The following is a 20,495-nucleotide window of genomic DNA, read 5'->3' as shown; positions in this document are numbered from 1 at the left end:
CAACCCACTCGTCAGTCAATCACCCACTCCCCCCCCTCTCTCTCTGTCTGTCTCTCTTTCACCCACTCTCTCTGTCTTATCTTAACTGCCCTATACCTACACCGAAATAACCTATACTGCTTTCGTCCAGATCTGACTCTCAAGCTTCACACGGGAGACATCAGAATCCCCCCTAACCCAGAAGACAGGTAGGGAACACCCCAGTCCCATACTGAATCCCCCCCAGGTCTTTTGTCACATAGGATGTAGCATTGGGTATCTTTGTCTTTTGTTGAAAATATTAAAATAAACAGATTGCTTTGTAATGCTTTTTTATTAACAAGAAAAAAGTTAAGTAAAAGATGCGCGCTAAAAAAAAAATTCCGCTGTAGGTGCACTATGGGGGGGGGGGGGGGGGGACCCTGCTCCTTTAATTTGTCCTGGGCCCATGATTTCTGTTGGCGGTCCTGCCAGAAAGGACACCAAAGTCAAATAAAAGTATATTTATTCTGGCTCGAGCCAGCAGACCCAACAAAATGTCCCAACAGAGCTATACTCACAATCCCTGGGCCATACAGGGGAATCCTAGACAGTCTAGGTGCCTGGTGCCACCACAATGCCTTCCCCGGTGCAGCTTCCACTATTGATAAGACACGGAGTCCGTAAGTATCGCCGGCTGCAAGTTACCAAGCAGCACGCCCACCGTAGAAGAAGCTGTTCCAAACAGTGAAACGTACCTCGGATCCAACTGACGCCAGTGTTGGACATCCTTCATCCCAGTCGGTCGTGTGTCCGGGGTCCGCATTAGTGTCAGCATTTGGTTAATGATAAGAGCTCACTTGCACCTTAGGCTAAGGCCCCGGTCTCTCCGCTGTAACACGCGCCCGCGCTTTTGGCTGCGCGTTCCGGCGATTCCCCGGTCTGCAGCTCACTACAGGAGGAGAGACCGGGGGGCGTGGCGGAGGAGTGACGGGGGCGCGGCCATGACATCACCCGGCAGGTTCGCCCTCATTGGCTGAACCGCCGGGGGCGTGCCTAATCGCTCAATTCTATTGAGAGCAGGAATAGCTCTCGCGCTCGCATCGGGCCCGGCGCCATTGCGGGGAGGGCTCTCGTGCACACAGCGTCCGCCACAGCGCACGCTGTAGTAGGCAGCGGGGGCAAGGCCTTAGGATGCTTAGTCTATTTACCTAGCTATGAAGCTCGAGTCATCCTAGTTGTCCTGTCCCTCCACATCGCCTTACCGGTTTGCTTTCCGCTTTTGTGTTCGCACGAGTGGGACACCGCTCAGGTGTTTATTGCAGCTGGGTTGAGCTGACAAACATATGTTACAATCCCACGGCAAGCCCCCTGCTATTGTGTCCGAGGGGCTGTTTCCCGTGGTTTTGAGCCACGTGTTCAGATGCTTTTATTTGTGATTGATTCTGCTTGAGAGTTACATTTTAAGATATTAACTCTTTCTATTCTACCGGCTTGTCTGGTGTATGATCCGTCATAACAACGCATTGCTGCAAAAAGCAAATTCCTATAGATAGTGCTTAAAGTAACTACTTTTCTACACACATACTTCGCAACATTGTGTAGTTTGTGTCAAAAATTGATACTCCAACACCGCAGGTTTTACACTTTCATGCCAATTAACTGCTGATTAAATACAGTATTTCAAATACACCGTCTAAACTCCTGTAATACTGACATAAATGTCATAAAAGTGATACACTGACATTAGGACCAACACGTTCAGGCCAAATGATGTTATTTGCAATTAAAAATAACGTTTTCTGCTAAATGGCATTATATGACTGATTTAAGCATCTGATAGCATTGATCAGCCCCCATACCATCATTCTCCAACTAGTACTGCATTAGTCATACAGGAACAAAGTATGCAAAACAATGCTCAGAGCAGCCACTGCCCAGGGAGACAGGTGAAGGTGTTAGTATGTTTTTTGTTTAGATAATTACAGACACTTATTAATCAAAATTCGTATAATTTAAAATTTACTCACAATACTCACCATCACCATATACACTACCTGGACCTTTTACTTTACATAGATATTAATAAAGACATCCAAACGCGCGTTTATGACTATATACATATATACACATTAACTATGCTCATGTCAAACGAATGTGTGCAAACCTATTGTATTGGCTGAATGTTAACTTATCACAAGCTGTAATAGAACATGCCCGTGACCAAATGTATTATATAGCATGCGGGTGTTAAGGGCATCATTTCACTGACCATTCCCCTGAGATACGTGTACATATAATCTGTATTTCAGTGAGGCTCAAAAAAGGCGCGTTTGGGATAAATATGAAATCTCGCGCTGACTCGGAGCACGAATTCAATTTCAAACACGGCAGCGCCACCCTGTGGTGTTTGTGTGAACTGCCGATTAATTGAAGGGTTCTTACCGTCTCTGCGGGTCTCCCGCCTCCTGAGTAACCGAGTAACAAATCCCAATTTTCAGGAAACAAAATATAACACAGGTGGTTGGATAGTAAGCTCTAAAATGCTGAACAGACATCACAATAGTCATTGCACAAATGTACAGAAACTATTACGATGTTTTATACTGCAAACCTAACCCCAAGTAACTCCTTAAACTGTCTGAGCAAGTTAGTCTGTGTAACAGATTGAATTTAAAAAAAAAAAAAAAATGCAATATATAACCTTATGGCAGAACAAAACAATCATTACATTAGATAGACCCTTTAGCCTGAATAGAATAAATATGAGCATTACAGCTTTCATGTGGATAATGTGGGTGGCTCTTAAAAGAGCCTTTGTGTTTGTGGGTCGGTTATCAGATCAGGGTTACTTGGCGCTGGTGTACTTGGTGACAGCCTTGGTGCCCTCGGACACTGCGTGCTTGGCCAGCTCTCCCGGTAACAGCAGGCGCACAGCGGTCTGGATCTCCCGGGAAGTGATGGTTGATCGCTTGTTGTAATGAGCCAGGCGGCACGATTCCCCTGCGATGCGCTCGAAGATATCATTCACAAAGGAGTTCATGATGCCCATGGCCTTAGAGGAGATGCCGGTGTCAGGGTGGACCTGCTTCAGCACCTTGTACACGTAAATGGCGTAACTTTCCTTCCTGCTTTTCCTACGCTTCTTCCCATCTTTCTTCTGAGTCTTGGTCACGGCTTTCTTAGAGCCCTTCTTGGCAGCTGGCGCAGACTTGGCTGGTTCAGGCATAATGAGCAATGCTTCCTCTTCCACCTGCAGAGAAACAACGTCTAACTCCTCCCCCAGCAGCTCTATTTATAGACATCCTATGCAAATGAGGAGATTCAGTCTTCTGTTTGTCTATTTGCTGAGAATATCATGTGCTGATTGTGACCTCCCCACATGTAATTCAACTAAGGTGATTGGTGGTTACAGGATTCTGGAACTGATTGGCTGCTTTCAAAACTGTCCAATCACAGAGACGTTTGACTGCTCCAGGAAGGTATAAATACAGGCACAGGGGGCGGGGTTTGTTATTTCTTTTTCTGTTAGAGCTGCAGTCAGATTGATAGAAGATGTCTGGAAGAGGCAAACAGGGCGGGAAAACTCGTGCTAAGGCCAAGACTCGCTCATCTCGGGCTGGCCTGCAGTTTCCAGTGGGCCGTGTGCACAGACTGCTCCGGAAGGGGAATTATGCTCAGCGTGTGGGAGCCGGAGCCCCGGTCTATTTGGCCGCAGTGCTGGAGTACCTGACCGCTGAGATCCTAGAGTTGGCCGGTAACGCCGCCCGGGACAATAAGAAGTCCCGCATCATCCCCCGGCACCTGCAGCTCGCTGTGAGGAACGATGAGGAGCTGAACAGGCTGCTCGGAGGGGTCACCATCGCCCAGGGGGGTGTCCTGCCCAACATCCAGGCCGTGCTGCTGCCCAAGAAAACTGAGAGCCACAAATCGGCCAAGAGCAGCAAGTGAGCTGAACACCCGAGACCAGGAGCGGAGAATCCCAAATACCCAACAACACAAAGGCTCTTTTCAGAGCCACCCACAGTGTCGAGGAAGAGTTTAATTACATGGTGTTTACTGCACTGAAGTACACTTCTACCTAAGTATCTGTATCCGTTTTAATTACTAATGTTGCTAGTTAATTTATTAACGGTTCTGTACACTACAGATTAATATACATATATCAATGTCAGTGCTGTAATTAAAAAAAGTAGTAATGATTTACGTAACTGCAGATATTAAACACGAAGGAATAGAAGTAATAGCATTACAATAATAAATGTTTTATACCATAGTCACTTGAACATTTCTTGATGATCCTTTTAAGGAACATTTTAATAGCCATACAATTGATGACCCGTTTGAAGCATTTATGTGGTTAGAGCCATAATTCTAAAAAAAAAAAAAGAATGTCCCTATATTTACAGGCAACCTATATAAATTAAAGCAACGTTGTGACGAGTAGCATGGATAACGCATAGTATAATAGAAAGTATATTTTTCCGTTTGTGACATAAAGGCGCCAAAGTTTCTTAATTCAAATTCAAAACCGTTATCGATATACCACACGGTGGCGCTGTTGGGTTAGAAATCGGTATCTGCATTGCTCCGATTGTAAGTTCCAAGACCTGTATTTAAATAGGACACAAGTCAGCAAGGCACGAAGCTGTTATGTATATTTATATTTAACACGTATGCCAGAGCAATAAAACAAATTCGGTTCATTCAGCCAACTTTGTTTAGATTGCTCTCAAACATGCAAAATCAAAAGGGACACATTAATTTTATTCGAAAATAGTATAAAGATAACATTAAAAAAAGTGTTTAATGTTAATTACTACACCTGGCATCAAAATTAACAGCACATGTGAAAATATTTCTTCTTACTTGTTAATTGTTTATTTTCCAGAATAAACTCTAACATGGTTGATCGATACAATAGGGTAAAAATGGAGGAGGGGTCTTTTGTATAATAGAACAAGATGAATTCCCCTAACTGAATCAAACCCTTGCACAAAGCACTGAGGCTCATCCATTCCTTTGAGCAACAACATATTTTCTTCTTATTTTAACAATAGTATTTTTGGTGCCTAAACAAAATTTGACAAGCAGAACAAGTCTGGTGTGACACAAACAAGTGAATTTATTTTAACTGGAGGAACAGCAATATGCAGAAATACGACACGTCCCACAGATCTGTGGAATAATATTTATATTATAAAATATCCAGCTATATACATAAACCTGAAAATATTGTGCTTACAAGTTGTAAATGTAAACTTTTCTGTTTAAATTGAAACTGACGCAACATTTTAAGCTTAATTGTAAAGTCAGTTATGGAGATGTGCGAAAAAAAATTTTAATTTGGTGTAAAAATATATTTGAATATTTTTTTCTATTGAGGATGAGTATTTATTAAGAAATTGATCATATAAATGAAGAAACTTTAAAAGGCCATATGTAGAGAATGTTGTGTTCAATCTAGATAGCACAGAGACCTCGCTCTACCTAAAAGTCATAATGTGGGTGCTTCCGAGAAGATAACTATAAAGGCTTTATTCCGTGAAACTGCTGGGAGACCTGCTACCCAAGGCCTGGGGGTAGATTTGATGGACAATTTAGGCTTATCTGGAGCCATCACAAGAACAATGATTACACTCTTTCTGTGAGTATTTTCCCCCTGCCATTCCCCTGTATTTTAAATCTGTCCTGGGTGTTGGAATTCCTGTTGTTGTGTCCCCATATAATAAACCTAAAACTTATACTGCTTGTGTCTGGCTAGTGACACGTATACCAGGTAGCCCTAAGTGGCTAGTATAGGATTGAGCCACCCCTCAAGGGCTCTGATGGCACCGGATACCCAAAGTTCTGGGCACTGATCGGTGACCTCTGGTCGTGAGGCCGCTCTGTTTCATGACAGGTGGTTTGGAGGGCAGGGGTTGAGTTTAGGATGGGGGCGGGGTATGGGTGCAGGGGTGTTGGGTGTAGGATAGGGGTGCGGGGGGGTTGGGTGTGGGTTATGGGTTGGGTGTAGGATGAGGTGTGGGTTGAGTGTTGGGTGGTAGACTATGGGTAGGGTGGGATGGATGTAGGATGGGAGGTGGAATATGGGTTGGATGTAGGATGAAAGCTTGGGGGTTGGAGTATGGGTTGTGTGACAGTAGGGGCAATGCAGCTACTATAAAAGGTTAAGCCAGATCATTGCCCAATCCTGTCCAAATGGATACTCATGGATTAACCCAGGATCCCTATCGATAATGAGGTTTGTTATATGTATTCAACTGTTTAGATTATGATGAGTGTATTTTCTGTCGTCTTCGTGTGCAGGGCTGGCAATTCACTCAGCCAGCCAGCACACAAAGAGATAGGGCCCACCAATCCAAATGTGAGAGGTGACGTGCTTCAGCCATTGTTAGGCGTGCGGAGGGGTGCTGACTCAGGTCTGGGGAACAGTGCATCTCCGAGTGGAGCTACTGTTCACTCCAGACTCTGAAGCGCCTATCTCTGCAGGAGATATCATGCTGGCGTAGGGAACCGTTGCTGGGTATGAGCCCCGTAGGCATGATTTCCATTGGCCACTTCAAATTTCCCACTCCTCTTAAAGCCCACCTCTATGTTGAAGAAAAGTCCTCCTTGGCGCTGGTCCTCTGGGTGATGTGTTGATTAGTGATGTGGAAACAACAAAATTAAAAGGTGTAAACCTTCAAAACAAATACTTAGAACAAAAACATCACTTTAAAAATAAATAAATATAGAAACTCAGTGAAACCTTAAGCCACTAGATGGATACAATTTCACAACCAGTACTCAATATATAGTATGCAACTACCATGCACTAAGTGAAAGATTGCTGTAATGCAATGAAATGGAACTGATGAATACTTAGCTCAAACAGGGACATGAAAGGATGCCCATTTATGTCAATTTAGCCACATGTACAATGGAAGAGAAAGAAGAAAACCTCATGGTTTTCATAACATATGGCAATTTAATAAAAATAAAACACAGCAATCGAACTGTTGGACTAACACTCACAAATTTTCAGTTAAAAATGTGCATGTAGATCAGCAATGATCGGAAGTGCTGGTGTCTTTGGCCTCATGGTGGGTCTGCTGGATGTTTGTAGAACTCCAATCTTTACATGTGACGCCGAGTTGCTTCACAGGGTGCAGAGGTCTCTGGTGCTTCCTGGTCTGCGTCTCTTCCCGTCCGGGCAGGTCTGTGCAGCGATGCGCAATGACGCGTGATGACTTATTAGGCCCACCTAGGATTTCTCTGCTCACCTCTGTACACTCGTACGGACTGCGTCCCTTCTCCGATGATAGGCCACTGTTCCCAGCACCAAATGAGTCACCCTACGCGTTTCACGGGACCTGCTCGCTTCCTCAGGGGTTTCCACCTCTGTGTGCTATTCTAGAGGCACGGTCATCCCCCCATGTCCTGAATTGGCCCTTCACAGACGAGCCCTCACTGTGTGATTGATCTACATGCAGAACCCATGCATTGATTGGTCGGCACCCCGATTGCCGAGTTCCGCTCCAGAGACTATTCTGTTTATAGCAGAGTAGGTGTCACCCAAGGTTTTTGCCGGAGACAAAACAGTGAGGCTCGTAGTGGAAGCGAACGGGCTATTTGAATGCGTTATAGCTCAAATAGCATCCCTGGACAGAGAGTGGAAGTTGCCAGGGTAAGCAAACGAAGCGGAGCATGGCAGTCATGATTCCCCCTGTATTCCTTGTTTTGAGTGAGTTTGTACCAAACTGTGTGTAGTGTTGGGCCTGTCGTCCTGTGCCCTGGTCTCCTGTGACAGGTTGGGTGTAGGATGGGGGTGCAAGGGTTGGGTGTAGATTGTGAGGGGTCTGGCTTGGATGTAGGGTGTGGGGTACGGGTTGCAGGTGGGTCATGGGGGTTGTCGGAATGGAACGTTTGGCCGAGACCAAAAACGTCGCCGGCGGGACACTTTGCCGCAGGGCAGCTAATCACGGACACTTTGCTGCGATGTCCGCTACGCACCCGACCCAACAGGCCTAGTCACGTCTGCCGCTCCGACAACTGCCTGTTTAAGGTTGCGTCCCCCGTGCCGCTGACCGCGCTCATGCTTGATTGGTGACGTCGGGGGGCGTGCGCCGGGGATGTGGCCTAACAGTGACTGGCGCTGATTGGCTGAGGTCATGTGACCCCTTGGCGCGCCTCAAACTCAATTTTATCTGTCTCGGCAAGCACCCAGCGCCAGTGAGCGGACGTGCACGGGCACGCCGCATAAGCGTAGCCGGACAGGTTCAAATTGATTGTGCTGACCACCCCATGCGCGGTCAGCAGCAGCAGCGTGGACGCAGCCTAAATGTACCGCGCTATACTGCTACACAGCCCAGACAGGCCGCTCCGAAACCCCATATTTTAATGTCCTGGCATCCTAGACAATAGGCTGTAAGCCTGCACAACTCCAGTCCTCGAGTGCCGCAAACAGGCCAGGTTTTCAGGATATCCCTACTTCAGCACAGTTGGCTCAATTTGTGGCTCAGTCATACTGAGCCACTAATTGAGCTACTAATTGAGCCAGCTGTGCTGAAGTAGGGACATCCTGAAAACCTGGCCTGGCACTGGGGGGGGTGTCTTCTGTCTCCACCGTCACTATCTCGTTACTTTCTTTATTTGACTCTTTATCACGTCACGTGACGCAAGCCGTCAGACCGCCCACCAGAATGCACACGCCTGCAACACGTCATATTCCCGCGACGACTTCCAAGCTCCACCGAGTGCCCGTCTGTTAAACGGGCAGATCACGTGATATGGTAAGAGACGTCACGTCCGGCGGATTCGCGCATCTTTCCGGGATGACCGAGGCCGTGTTCCATGAACGGCAGCGGCTGGAGCTGTGCGCGGTGCACGCGCTCAACAACCTGCTGCAGAGCCACGTGTTCAGCCAGCAGCACGCGGAGGAGATCTGCAGGGGGTGAGACGCTCTGCAGGAAGTGCTTTGCTTGGGTGGGACGCGCTGCAGGAAGTGCCTGGTGGGGCTGGGACTCTCTGCAGGAAGTGCTTTGCTTGGGTGGGACGCGCTGCAGGAAGTGCCTGGTGGGGCTGGGACGCTCTGCAGGAAGTGCTTGGCGTGGGTGGGGTGCGCTGTAGGAAGTGCCTGGCGGGGATAGGACGCTCTCCAGGAAGTGCTTGGCGTGGGTGGGACACGCTGCGAGAAGTGCCTGGTGTGGGTGGGACGTTTTGCGGGAAGTGCCTGGCGTGGGTGGGAAGCGTGGCGGGGACTTTCTGCGGGAAGTGCCTGGCGTGGGTGGGATGCTCTGTGGGAAGTGCCTGGCGTGGGTGGGACGCGCTGCGGGAAGTGCCTGGCGTGGGTGGGACGCGCTGCGGGAAGTGCCTGGCGTGGGTGGTACGTGCTGCGGGAAGTGCCTGGCGTGGGTGGTACGCGCTGCGGGAAGTGCCTGGCGTGGGTGGTACGCGCTGCGGGAAGTGCCTGGCGTGGGTGGGACGCGCTGCGGGAAGTGCCTGGCGTGGGTGGGACGCGCTGCGGGAAGTGCCTGGCGTGGGTGGGACGCGCTGCGGGAAGTGCATGGCGTGGGTGGGACGCGCTGCGGGAAGTGCCTGGCGTGGGTGGGACGCGCTGCGGGAAGTGCCTGGCGTGGGTGGGACGCGCTGCGGGAAGTGCCTGGCGTGGGTGGGACGCGCTGCGGGAAGTGCCTGGCGTGGGTGGGACGCGCTGCGGGAAGTGCCTGGCGTGGGTGGGACGCGCTGCGGGAAGTGCCTGGCGTGGGTGGAACGGGCTGCGGGAAGTGCCTGGCGAGGGTGGGACGTGATGCGGGAAGTGCCTGGTGTGGGTGGGAAGCACCTGGCGTGGGTGGGAAGCACTGCAGGAAGTGCCTGGCGTGGGTGGGACTCGCTGCGGAAAGTGCCTGGCGTGGGTGGGACTCGCTGCGGGAAGTGCCTGGCGGGTGTGGGACTCGCTGTGGGAAGTGGGTGGGCGCGCTGCGGGAAGTGCCTGGTGCTAGGACCTGATTCAGGCACTAAGTAATACGTGGGGTAATTATGAAATCCATATTAGCAGGAGGATAAGTCTGTCCAAGGATGGATATATTGTGGACATGTAATGTAGGTGCTGTGTGCAATAATCTGTCCCTAGATAGAAAGTACATGGTCCATACTTGCGAGGAGCACAAGTGCTTCACTATAGTGTACAGGTGTAGAAATGAGTGAACTTTAAATAGACCCGCCTCTAAAAGTCAAAACGGATCTAAGCACGTGAGACTCAACTGTATACCAAATATACCCAAGTGAGTGAATAAGAACCCTAACCACAACTGTCTCACATGTACATATACCCTCACATCTCAATTTTCCCTTGTATGACCTAATAAAGATTGTTTTAATGGTTTATTGCCTACTACTCAATATGAATGGCCTCTAAGGGATCATTGGAACCCTGGGATATGCATTTCCCCACTTTACTTGCACCCACCGCCTGAGTGCAATATATAAGGGATTCTTATATATAAGGGATTTGTTACATTATTTGTCAATGTTGGTTGAGCGGTAGGTATAGTTTTGTACACTAAAAGAGACCCTCACGTACTCACTAAACCTGTATCTACAGCCCCTGCTCCTGTCAAACACCAGCTCTCCCCTCTGTCTCCCAGGCTGGCGCCAGACTCCAGGTTTAACCCTCACCGCAGTGTCCTGGGCACCGGGAACTACGATGTGAACGTTATTATGGCCGCTCTTCAGACTCTGGACTATGCAGCTGTGTGGTGGGACAAGAGGAGGTGTGTTAGTGTAGGATCCTGTGTCAGAGGAGGGGTTGGTTGACATTGGATCCTCTCTGTGGGGTAAAGTTTCTAGTCAATTTTGGGGATGTCTTGCGCAGAAAGTGTATCCTTGGAGAGATGTATTGGTTTAAAAACCCAATCTGTGTGGGGTAGGGATAGTGAAGACATTTTCATATAAGGTCTTTGCTGCTTCTGTTCAAAGGTCTCTGGAGAGTTTGGTCTTGAGTGAGATTTTTGGCTTCATTCTGAACATCCCATCTCGCATCTCCCTGGGCTTCCTCTCCCTCCCCATTACACGCAAACACTGGATCGCAGTGCAACAAATCCATGGTATTTACTACAATCTGGACTCCAAGCTAAAAGCTCCAGTAAAGCTCGGCGGGCCCAAGGAGCTGAGGTAAGGGCTTCATGTGCAGCACTTCGACCGCGGTGCCCGATTTCTGGCTCTTGTGAATTAGTGTTTTAGCTGTAAAAGTGCTAACTAGCGGGGATAGTCTACATTTTGTCCCACTTGGTACGTGTAATAAACACCCTTTTCAGGTTACCACGTTCTGAAAGATTCTGTATATTTAATGAGTAAAATTTGTAAAACAAAAACATTGTGTGCATTAATTTCGTTGGTATCTGCCCTGACCACTTAAACTTTGGACCAATATCCTGATTACATTGGAGCAGCAGTTATGTACTCATACTGTTATTGTTGTCTACGCTAGAACCCTTTAAAATGGCAATTCTTTTATAGAGTAGCAGCTGCATGTCTGTGTGTTTTGCAAAATAGAACTTCACCAGTAGAAAGACCAGGAGACAAAATGTGCACAAATAAATAAGTCTGAGTGAGACGTGTCACGTGATTTACAGTATGTAGGTCAGAGATCCTGGTTCAGGTAGGACAATTCTTCTGCCTGTCTCATGAAGCACTGCGCCTATACTCACAACATCTGGCTGTACAGTAAATGTCTACAGTTCTAAAAGCATCAAACCATGTGAGTCAGCAAACATCATGTTGTTTTACTTAATAATGTTGGTGCTAATAAGCTTGTGGAGTTTGAGAACCTGGTTGGAATCAGTGTTGCTTTTCCATATTGTCAGTTCATCTCGCTGTGTCTCAGGCAACAATATTAAGATTTTCAGGGCAGGGTCTGCAACAATCCCACTTTACAGCCCTGCCATAGAAAGTAAACATTTGCCAATGTTATCCCATATTCATCCAAACCCCATATTCCTCTTTACACATTTTTTTTCCCCGCAGGGAGTTCCTGCAGGAGTGCATCTCGCAAGGCTCGTGTGAAGTCCTGCTGGTTGTTCGGAAGGATGTTGAGGAGGCAAAACTTTGGATAAGTAATGAAGAAAGGGTACCATGAACATGGAACAACCAATGATTTGCAGTGTCGGAGACCCTTGCCTGCCTCATGTTTCAGCGGTGCTGAGCGCTTCACCCAAAGACATTTAAGTTACAATGCTCGGTGTTATCTGGTTATTTCTATCCGCCTTTATTTATTGAAGCTATGTTCTCTGGGCAAGAGTGACCCTGTAGTCTTATCTCTGCTAGTACCAATGCTTGGTAATATAGGGGTCACAATGCAAAAACGTGGGCCAGTTAATGACACTTTAGCCTGAATTCTTGTTCACTAAGATGCACTTCTATTGATGCCTTATTTCTTGTTCTTTCTACTCGGTGCTAGTTATTAATATATTGCATAATGTCAAGGGGGGAAACCTTTTTGTTAACTAATTCTATTAAAATTATTTTACCATGGCAACCCTTTTGTATCCATTTACCCCAAACAACTAAAGGACTTCACAGTTTAAAGAGGACACGTTTGTTTTTGATTTCTTTAATTTGCCATACAAAAAGTTACATTTAAGGACAGAACATCCCTGAGGAGATTTACATTTTTTTTTTTTCTTCAATGATCAGATCACACAGCCATGCTTCAGCCTTCTTCAGATCTGGTATATTTAGGGGAAAACGGAGCACTATATCCGTAAGCAAAAAGAACCACCAGGAAAGCGTTTCCCATAAATAAAAGCTTATTTTAATGGATCCAGACTAAATACAACACACACCAACGCGTTTCGGACTTGTGATAGTCTACATATCAACGGAAGCACATTCAACCGTGGGTCTCTGGACTATTGGATCCATCACTCATCATGGACAAGAACCCCAAGTGAGTCTGTTCCAGTTTGACCTCTGTTCATATTGTTATACTTACAGGATGTTATAATCTACTGGTCACCGGCAGGTGTAAATGACTTTGTCCTTACTGCTTTGCATTGTGGGATCATTTTACCAGGCTACATCCTTTAACTGAACATACAATTATTATATGGTTGTCTTTCCAAGCATCATTATCTAGCTACCACTGGTTTTTCTTCAGAGCACCAAACAACACGCTGTTTTATATAGTATATTTAGGGCAGGGTAATCTCTCTTAACAGTCACCATATATATATGTGAGCGAAGCATGGCTTGGATCTATGGAAACTTAATGACAGGTGTCGTGGAAAAACTCAGTCCCACTTATTCATTTTTGGTAAGCAATTTGTCTAGAGACTTTTATTGCAACATCTGTTAGCAAGGGTGCATTTACATACAAATCAAAACAATGCTGTCTAATTGGACGCAAAGGCTCCGAACAACAACCTAAGTAAGCTAACTTGTATCAGAAAAAGGGATGGGCATACATCATTTACAATGTCAGCACTTATGACCTCATTGGATACCTTAGATACCTTACTTCCTTATCGTGTTTTTCTTGCAGTTACTTGGTTTTACATTTTGTAATATATTTTAGCAGATTAAGTTAAAAGAAAACTCGTGTTAAGCTACCTCATTTTCTCTCCCCCCCCCCCCCCCTTCTCAAAGCCGACATTCAGTACATCTCTCTGACTCTACAAGGGGGTTAATAGATAAGGCAATAGGCCCAGCTAAACATAGAAATTACACTTTAAGCATTAAGGAAAAAACTTATTCTGCGCACCCACACACACACAATTTCACTCAACCCATAACGCAATGAAACACAAAGCATGAGTCTTATAGCTATGAAAAAACAAAAGCTATATAGCTATACATAGAAATAATGTGAAAATACTATTCTTCCATACAGGCATCATCTTAAGTGCATGAACACATGAATGGTCGGTGTATCAGTTTAAGTGCCCAAGCGTGGAGAATCCTGCAGGTGCAACCAACACAACATAGACAAACAAATTCTCTTCAGTACTGGTCTCCTATGGGACAGATACAAAGTAGAACTGTACTGGACAGTTCATAATGCAATTCCCCATTTAATGTGACCGTTTAAGCCACATGATCTCAGTGGTGTAAATTATCAGTAAGAGACACTTGGAAAATATATCGGCAAATATTTGTGCCGGTAAACAGTTTGGGAAGATGTTAGCGAGCGATTACATGGAGAAGGAGCAGGTGTTCTAAGAAGCTGATAGACTGCTATAAGCAGGGGTCGATATATACACTTGCCTAAGGCGAGTTGATTGTAGCAGCTGGCGAGGCGGCGGCAGAAGGGGAGGACTGAACACCACGGGAGCGGAGCAGCACCGGAGGAAGGCAGCAGGAGAAGAGGACTGAGGACCTCCTTGTCATTGGAGCAGGGCAGCAGAGGCTTTACGCGGCGGTCGGCAGATCCATATGAGCAGCCGGGGAGGAGCTGCGCTGTCGCAGCTGCAGACACCAAAAGTCAGAAAAGACTTCCGGGTCAAACCGCTGGGGTGCGCTCCTCCCAGGATGTTCTCCCGTGCTGCTCACATGGTGCCACCGCCTGCCGTGTAACGCCTCTGTTGCCCTGCTCCACTGGCATGGTGGTCCTCTTCTCCCGCCACCAGCTTTCTTCTTCCGGTGCCGCTCCGCTCCCGTGGTCTTCAGTCGTCTTCTTCAGCCGCCAGCTGCCGTCTTTCTCTCCTGCAGTGCTCCACCGAAGCCTGGTAAGTGAGAGAGAGCAGGAGGGGGGTGAGAGGAAGAGGGGTGACAGGGAGTGCATGCTCGGTTGTTCAGTGCAATTTATTTTTTTAACCCTAACAGTAAAACTTTTAACAACACAAATGTGCTGAAATGACACTCCTAAGTGCTTCACATAAGTCTGTTACCTCCTGCAACAAGACAGGAGGAGCCTCCACATTTTGTCCTGCAGCACTTCAAATCTGCATCACAATAGCGGTCAGTTCTGCAGCGTATTCTTCTGTCACAGGGTTGATCTCTTTTCACCCTAGGGCAACTTCCCGGTTTGTCTAAGAGAGGACCAAGAATATGGTTGTCTGCAGGGAGCTACAAAATTCAGCACAACAAAGAATCCTGTGAAATATCTCTCACACAGCGCAGTGTACACAGCCGGGGAGGGAGGGAAAAGGCAGCCTGTCTGAGGGGGATCCTCTCTGGGGGCAGAGAGATTCTGGGTGTGAGGGGAGAGAGAATCGCAGACCCTGCCTGGGTGGGAGGCTGCAACACATGGTTATTCTCTTACCATCAGGCACCTGGCACTGAGTCCCATCACAGCCCGTTTTGCAGCATTTGAGATTGCCGGCACATTCACCGTCTGATCCGCACCCTATACCGCACTTCCCAAGAGCGAACATTGATAGTGGTGGGCAGGAGCCAGGCTTCTCTGCAAGAGGAACAGCTCAGTGCTACGTATATTCCACGTATTAGGAAAGGGTGAGAGGTTACGTGTCCCTGTCTGTATTAGGAAAGGGTGAGAGGTACGTGTCCCTGTCTGTATTAGGAAAGGGTGAGAGGTACGTGTCCCTGCTGTCTGTATTAGGAGGAGGTGAGAGGTACGTGTCCCTGTCTGTATTAGGAAAGGGTGAGAGGTACGTGTCCCTGCTGTCTGTATTAGGAGGGGGTGAGAGGTACGTGTCCCTGTCTGTATTAGGAAAGGGTGAGAGGTACTTGTCCCTGCTGTCTGTATTAGGAAAGGGTGAGAGGTACGTGTCCCTGTCTGTATTAGGAGGGGGTGAGAGGTACGTGTCCCTGATGTCTGTATTAGGAAAGGGTGAGATGTACGTGTCCCTGATGTCTGTATTAGGAAAGGGTGAGAGGTACGTGTCCCTGTCTGTATTAGGAGGGGGTGAGAGGTACGTGTCCCTGATGTCTGTATTAGCAAAGGGTGAGGTACGTGTCCCTGATGTGTGTATTAGGAATGGGTGAGAGGTATGTGTCCCTGTCTGTATTAGGAGGGGGTGAGAGGTACGTGTCCCTGATGTCTGTATTAGGAGGGGGTGAGAAGTACGTGTCCCTGATGTCTGTATTAGGAGGGGGTGAGAGGTACGTGTCCCTGATGTCTGTATTAGGAGGGGGTGAGAAGTACGTGTCCCTGATGTCTGTATTAGGAGGGGGTGAGAGGTACGTGTCCCTGATGTCTGTATTAGGAGGGGGTGAGAGGTACGTGTCCCTGATGTCTGTGCATTAGGGGGTGAGAGGTACGGGTCTCTGATGTCTGTATTAGGAGGGGGTGAGAGGTACATGGCCCCTGATGTCTGTATTAGGAAAGGGTGTGAGGTACGTGTCCCTGATGTCTGTATTAGGAGGGGGTGAGAGGTACGTGTCCCTGTCTGTATTAGGAAAGGGTGAGAGGTACGTGTCCCTGTCTGTATTAGGAAAGGGTGAGAGGTACGTGTCCCTGATGTCTGTATTAGGAAAGGGTGAGGTACGTGTCCCTGATGTCTGTATTAGGAAAGGGTGAGGTACGTGTCCCTGATATCTGTATTAGGAGGGGGTGAGAGGTACGTGTCCCTGTCTGTATTAGGAGGGGGTGAGAGGTACGTGTCCCTGATGTCTGTATTAGGAAAGGGTGAGAGGTACGTGTCCCTGAGGTCTGTATTAGGAGGGGGTGAGAGGTACGTGTCCCTGTCTGTATTAGGAGGGGGTGAGAGGTACGTTTCCCTGATGTCTGTATTAGGAGAGGGTGAGAGGTACGTGTCCCTGAGGTCTGTATTAGGAGAGGGTGAGAGGTACGTGTCCCTGTCTGTATTAGGAGGGGGTGAGAGGTACGTGTCCCTGTCTGTATTAGGAGGGGGTGAGAAGTACGTTTCCCTGATGTCTCCCTATTTCATAGTTATAAATAAAACAAATCATTAACCAGCTGACCGGAGGGGGCAGAAAAGCTCCTACCCACAGGTACGACCCTGCAAGAGAGGGAGCAAGGTACAGCCCCCCCCCCCCCTCCATATCACGCACTCTCCCCCTCACATTGCCACTCTAGCTTCATGTATTCTATTGCCTCAGTGAATGTTAAGGGTATTGTGTGGCCCTTCCAAGGGCTTAAGGGCCCAAAATATATAATGTTGCCCACCTCTAAGGGTTCATGTCTCTTACCTTGTCCTCTGGACACAGAGATGCCCTGGGGACGCCTCTGCAGTATGAGGAGAATGCACGCGAGGCAGCTTGCGGACATGCTGAATGCAGGCGGGTTAATCTCCTGCTTTTACCCAGATGGTATATAAGCTTTATTTGTGGCCAGGGCGGGTCGGGTCGGGGAGATACCTGCTCAATAGGACCTCCCCCTCTACCAGTTTCAGGACTAGCAGCCTGAGGCACAAACCAGGAAAGTCAATGTCTCCAAGGGACTCGAAACTTGTAAACAGATTATTATTGTCCAGTCATTTGGAAACATTATTACACAACAAACAAATGTTGCAAACACACCCTGAAATGATTATAGCTGCAGTTCAAGCAATATCATACATGTGTTTGTTTTTTTAATAATCAGTTCTGTTCTATGAGAATACTTGTAGCATTTAAAAAAAAAAATCTATTTTAAAGTAAAAAGCATTTTTGCTCCGATAGCAACCATTTACAAAGTCACACCCTCTTCCCCTTCTGAAACAGCATCGCCTTTTTGATCCCTGCCCTCTCTAGCAGTGAACCAATTGCATCTAGTGCCTGCCTGGTCACATGATCTTCCACACAGAACTTTGGCTGTCAGTCCAGCAGATGATAAGCCAAGATGCATTTAGTGAACCCCAAGCCGAATTTCAGCAATTGATTACAGGAGAACGGATCGATCAACAACTTAGCTAATCACTTGTCAATGTGTAGATTGTATTGGTACGTATTGAATTAAAAAATATATATTATTAAAAACGGCAGCTTGAACTGCAGCTTTAAGACATCATATGTTTTCACACTTAATGGTTGTAAGAAGAATTCATAGTTTGTAGCACGCACATTTACAGAACCTGAACAGTTTAGAACTAAAATAATTAGCTGTATAACAGGACAGAGATAGAGAGCAGATATGGCCTGTTTAACATACAGAACAAAAAACACAAACCAAGAAGAACAAGGGAGGAGATTTAAACTTGCAGATTGTGACACTCCTTTAGAAAAAGTATCTTACAATTGATCAAAAGGAGAAGGGTGATTTAAATAATCACCAAAAGATTCCCATTTGCTGCACTCTGTTTATCTGTTTAACAGTTTATCCTGAGACGTAAAAACTGTCCGGTAGGAATAGCTTTAATAATATGTTTGGGGTGGTGGCTGTCGGCCCTCAACAAACTATTTGTCGCCGTACATGTCCTGAAAATGGTAGTTTCTAATTTACCCCTTTCCTCCTTGAAGATGGTAAGGTCCAAGAAAACAATACTCACTTTACTGAGTTCACAGGTAAGTTTTAAGTGGTGTGTATTCTTGTTCAGAATTTCAATAAACTCACGTAATAGTTGTTTCGTCCCCTCCATAGTATCAATACGTCATCTATGAACCTTACCCATAACTCTACATAGTTCGAATATCTCTCCAGATGAAATATATAGTGACAACTGCGCTCCAGTGTTTGATCACATAAATGATGGAAAAAGGAACTCAGGCTAATAAAACATAACATCCTCTGTGGGGCCAAAAGATCCCTGAGGTAAGGGCAAGCAATAAACCCCCATAATACCTCCAATAGGGATGGTCCCCCTCAAAGTGTTAAAAGTACTTACATATTGCACTGGTCCTTTGGATTCCTGGTAGACGTGCAGCCAAGTAGATATAGACAGCTGTAGAGAAAAGAGAAAACTGGCGCACAGTCCAATGAAGTGGGTCCCAGAATAACAAAAAATAATGTTTATTGATGTAAAAACCTCCAACAAACGGAGGAGAGCAACCTCCTACGCGTTTCGAACAGTAGTTCTTTGTCAAGGAGTATAACAAATAGCTCAGATACAGTTCTTATATACCCTACCTGTGTTTTCCGTTTTGGCGCCAAAATCAGGTAAAAACCGGCGCTTCAAAGGAGCGTCACCATCCCTAAGATGCTTCCCCCATCCCATGAAGCCAAAAGCGTGGGTGGGTAGGCACACGCGTAGAGTGGTGTTTTGGTCTAGTGAGGGATCCGTAGCTGTACCTTCCACTGAGCAGTGACGTCACACGCACCGGAGGAGAAACGGAGCTGAGTGTTCCAGGCTGCAGACGGCTGACATCCAGAGCCAGAGAGGAGGCGGTGAGATCGGAAAAAAAACCCTTGAATCACTGTGATTGTGATAAATGCAATTTTAATTTTGGCACATTGTAAGTGCACATTTTATATGCTTATGCTCATTTTATAAAGTTTTTGGAAAGACAGATCGCGCTATGTAGCTTTGTTTCCTCCCCTATGTATACCATGGTCACCCTGACGAGATAAGCCTGGAGGGATATCCACAACACACAGCTACCACCTGGGGTGGCAGCCCAATCTGCCTACTGCATACTTACCATTTACATCTTGTGAGTAGATAGACCGACAGAGCCAAGATATTGTCATTATATTTTCATCATAGACTCAACGTCTGCACTTAAATTTGCACAGTTTTCTGTTTTTATTTCCCAATATTTTGCTCCTCCTGGATTGTTTGAAATAAACTGTCATCTCTCACAGCTTCACTGGTTGCCTAGCAACATGTAACTGCAGCCTGTCTTAACTGTCTCTATTCAGAAATGCCAGCGCAGACTCCCTTGCACTGAAAAGGCCTTAATTGCAAATGCAGCCGCCCTATTGACTAAGCCACAGCATGTGACAATCCCCTGAGGGATACGGGGGCTATACATATATATATATATGTGTGTGTGTGTATAAGGGTCAAAAGGAGTGCTACTGGGCGTGGCTAATTGTATAAAACAAGAAACAAAGAAGTCCAGAGCAACATCCAATGTGACACAAATACACAGTGAAATACCTATATATCTCTTGAAAAAGGGTCATTTAGTTAACCCTTTGGCCAAAGCGAATAAGCCTGCGAGCCACTTTCATGGCATGACCATAATATCGCAGGTCCTAACACTAACTGGTTAAAATCCTTTTTTACCTCTATCTAGCCCCGGTTTCATTTTAACCTCCTTGTCCCCCCTCCTCGAGTGCCGAGCGGTCGCGGGTGCCGCCGGAGGCAGCGACGGACCCGCTGCCACTTCGCGAGGGTGGGGGCCAGTGCAGGAAGCGTTCGGCGTCCCTGGAGCTCCGGCGGCGCACCCGGCTAGCGGGGGCCGCCATGACAGGTTGCGCGAGCGTGCATGTTGGTCGCGCAGGCGCAGTAAGGGTAGCGCACGCGGTCCCAATGCTACAGAGGTCCTGAGTGGACTACAATTCCCAGCAGCCTCTGGGGATTGCCCTTTCACACACATCACGTGCAGCCAGCCAGCAAATAAGGTTTGCAGCTTCTCCTGTGGAGGAAGGCTACAAAGTTGCGGGGACCACGTTTGGCAGTTGGAGCTGGGAGCAGGAAGGGGAAGGAAGGGTGTAAGGAGTAAGTGGCTCCTGCACCAGGTCAGGATCCCCAAGTCCCAGGCAGGCCCCAATC

At 47.1% G+C, this 20,495-nt stretch overlaps 3 protein-coding genes and 1 long non-coding RNA gene across 5 annotated transcripts; 2 read left to right on the top strand and 2 right to left on the bottom strand.

The window, feature by feature from the left end:
- Positions 1-2,750: 2,750 nt before the first annotated feature.
- Positions 2,751-3,205, bottom strand: LOC142468468 (histone H2B 1.1-like). The gene has a single exon (XM_075575074.1). The coding sequence runs from the start codon at positions 3,185-3,187 to the stop codon at positions 2,807-2,809; it is 381 nt and encodes a 126-aa protein (XP_075431189.1). The 5' UTR covers positions 3,188-3,205; the 3' UTR covers positions 2,751-2,806.
- Positions 3,206-3,473: 268 nt separating this feature from the next.
- Positions 3,474-5,691, top strand: LOC142468106 (histone H2A type 1). The gene has a single exon (XM_075574244.1). The coding sequence runs from the start codon at positions 3,514-3,516 to the stop codon at positions 3,907-3,909; it is 396 nt and encodes a 131-aa protein (XP_075430359.1). The 5' UTR covers positions 3,474-3,513; the 3' UTR covers positions 3,910-5,691.
- A 3,047-nt stretch (positions 5,692-8,738) lies between these two features.
- Positions 8,739-12,475, top strand: JOSD2 (Josephin domain containing 2). 2 transcript variants are annotated; one of them, XM_075574242.1, is made up of 4 exons: positions 8,739-8,893; positions 10,587-10,712; positions 10,918-11,112; positions 11,965-12,475. In XM_075574242.1, the coding sequence occupies exons 1-4, from the start codon at positions 8,775-8,777 to the stop codon at positions 12,074-12,076; spliced, it is 552 nt and encodes a 183-aa protein (XP_075430357.1). In that variant the 5' UTR covers positions 8,739-8,774; the 3' UTR covers positions 12,077-12,475. The 2 variants fall into 2 exon arrangements, with proteins under 2 accessions (XP_075430357.1, XP_075430356.1); XM_075574241.1 differs by having other exon boundaries at positions 8,763-8,893; positions 10,544-10,712.
- A 2,840-nt stretch (positions 12,476-15,315) lies between these two features.
- Positions 15,316-19,635, bottom strand: LOC142468104 (uncharacterized). The gene is made up of 4 exons (XR_012788579.1): positions 19,417-19,635; positions 18,905-19,191; positions 18,663-18,719; positions 15,316-15,340 (listed from the first exon to the last, which is right to left on the bottom strand). It is a non-coding gene; the product is annotated as an uncharacterized LOC142468104 (long non-coding RNA).
- Positions 19,636-20,495: the final 860 nt, after the last annotated feature.

Source organism: Ascaphus truei, chromosome 17, assembly GCF_040206685.1.
Source record: "Ascaphus truei isolate aAscTru1 chromosome 17, aAscTru1.hap1, whole genome shotgun sequence".
In the NCBI taxonomy this organism is placed as follows: Eukaryota; Metazoa; Chordata; class Amphibia; order Anura; family Ascaphidae; genus Ascaphus; species Ascaphus truei.
The sequence above is the reverse complement of the archived record's forward strand: the minus strand, read 5'-3'. Positions and strand labels throughout refer to the sequence as shown.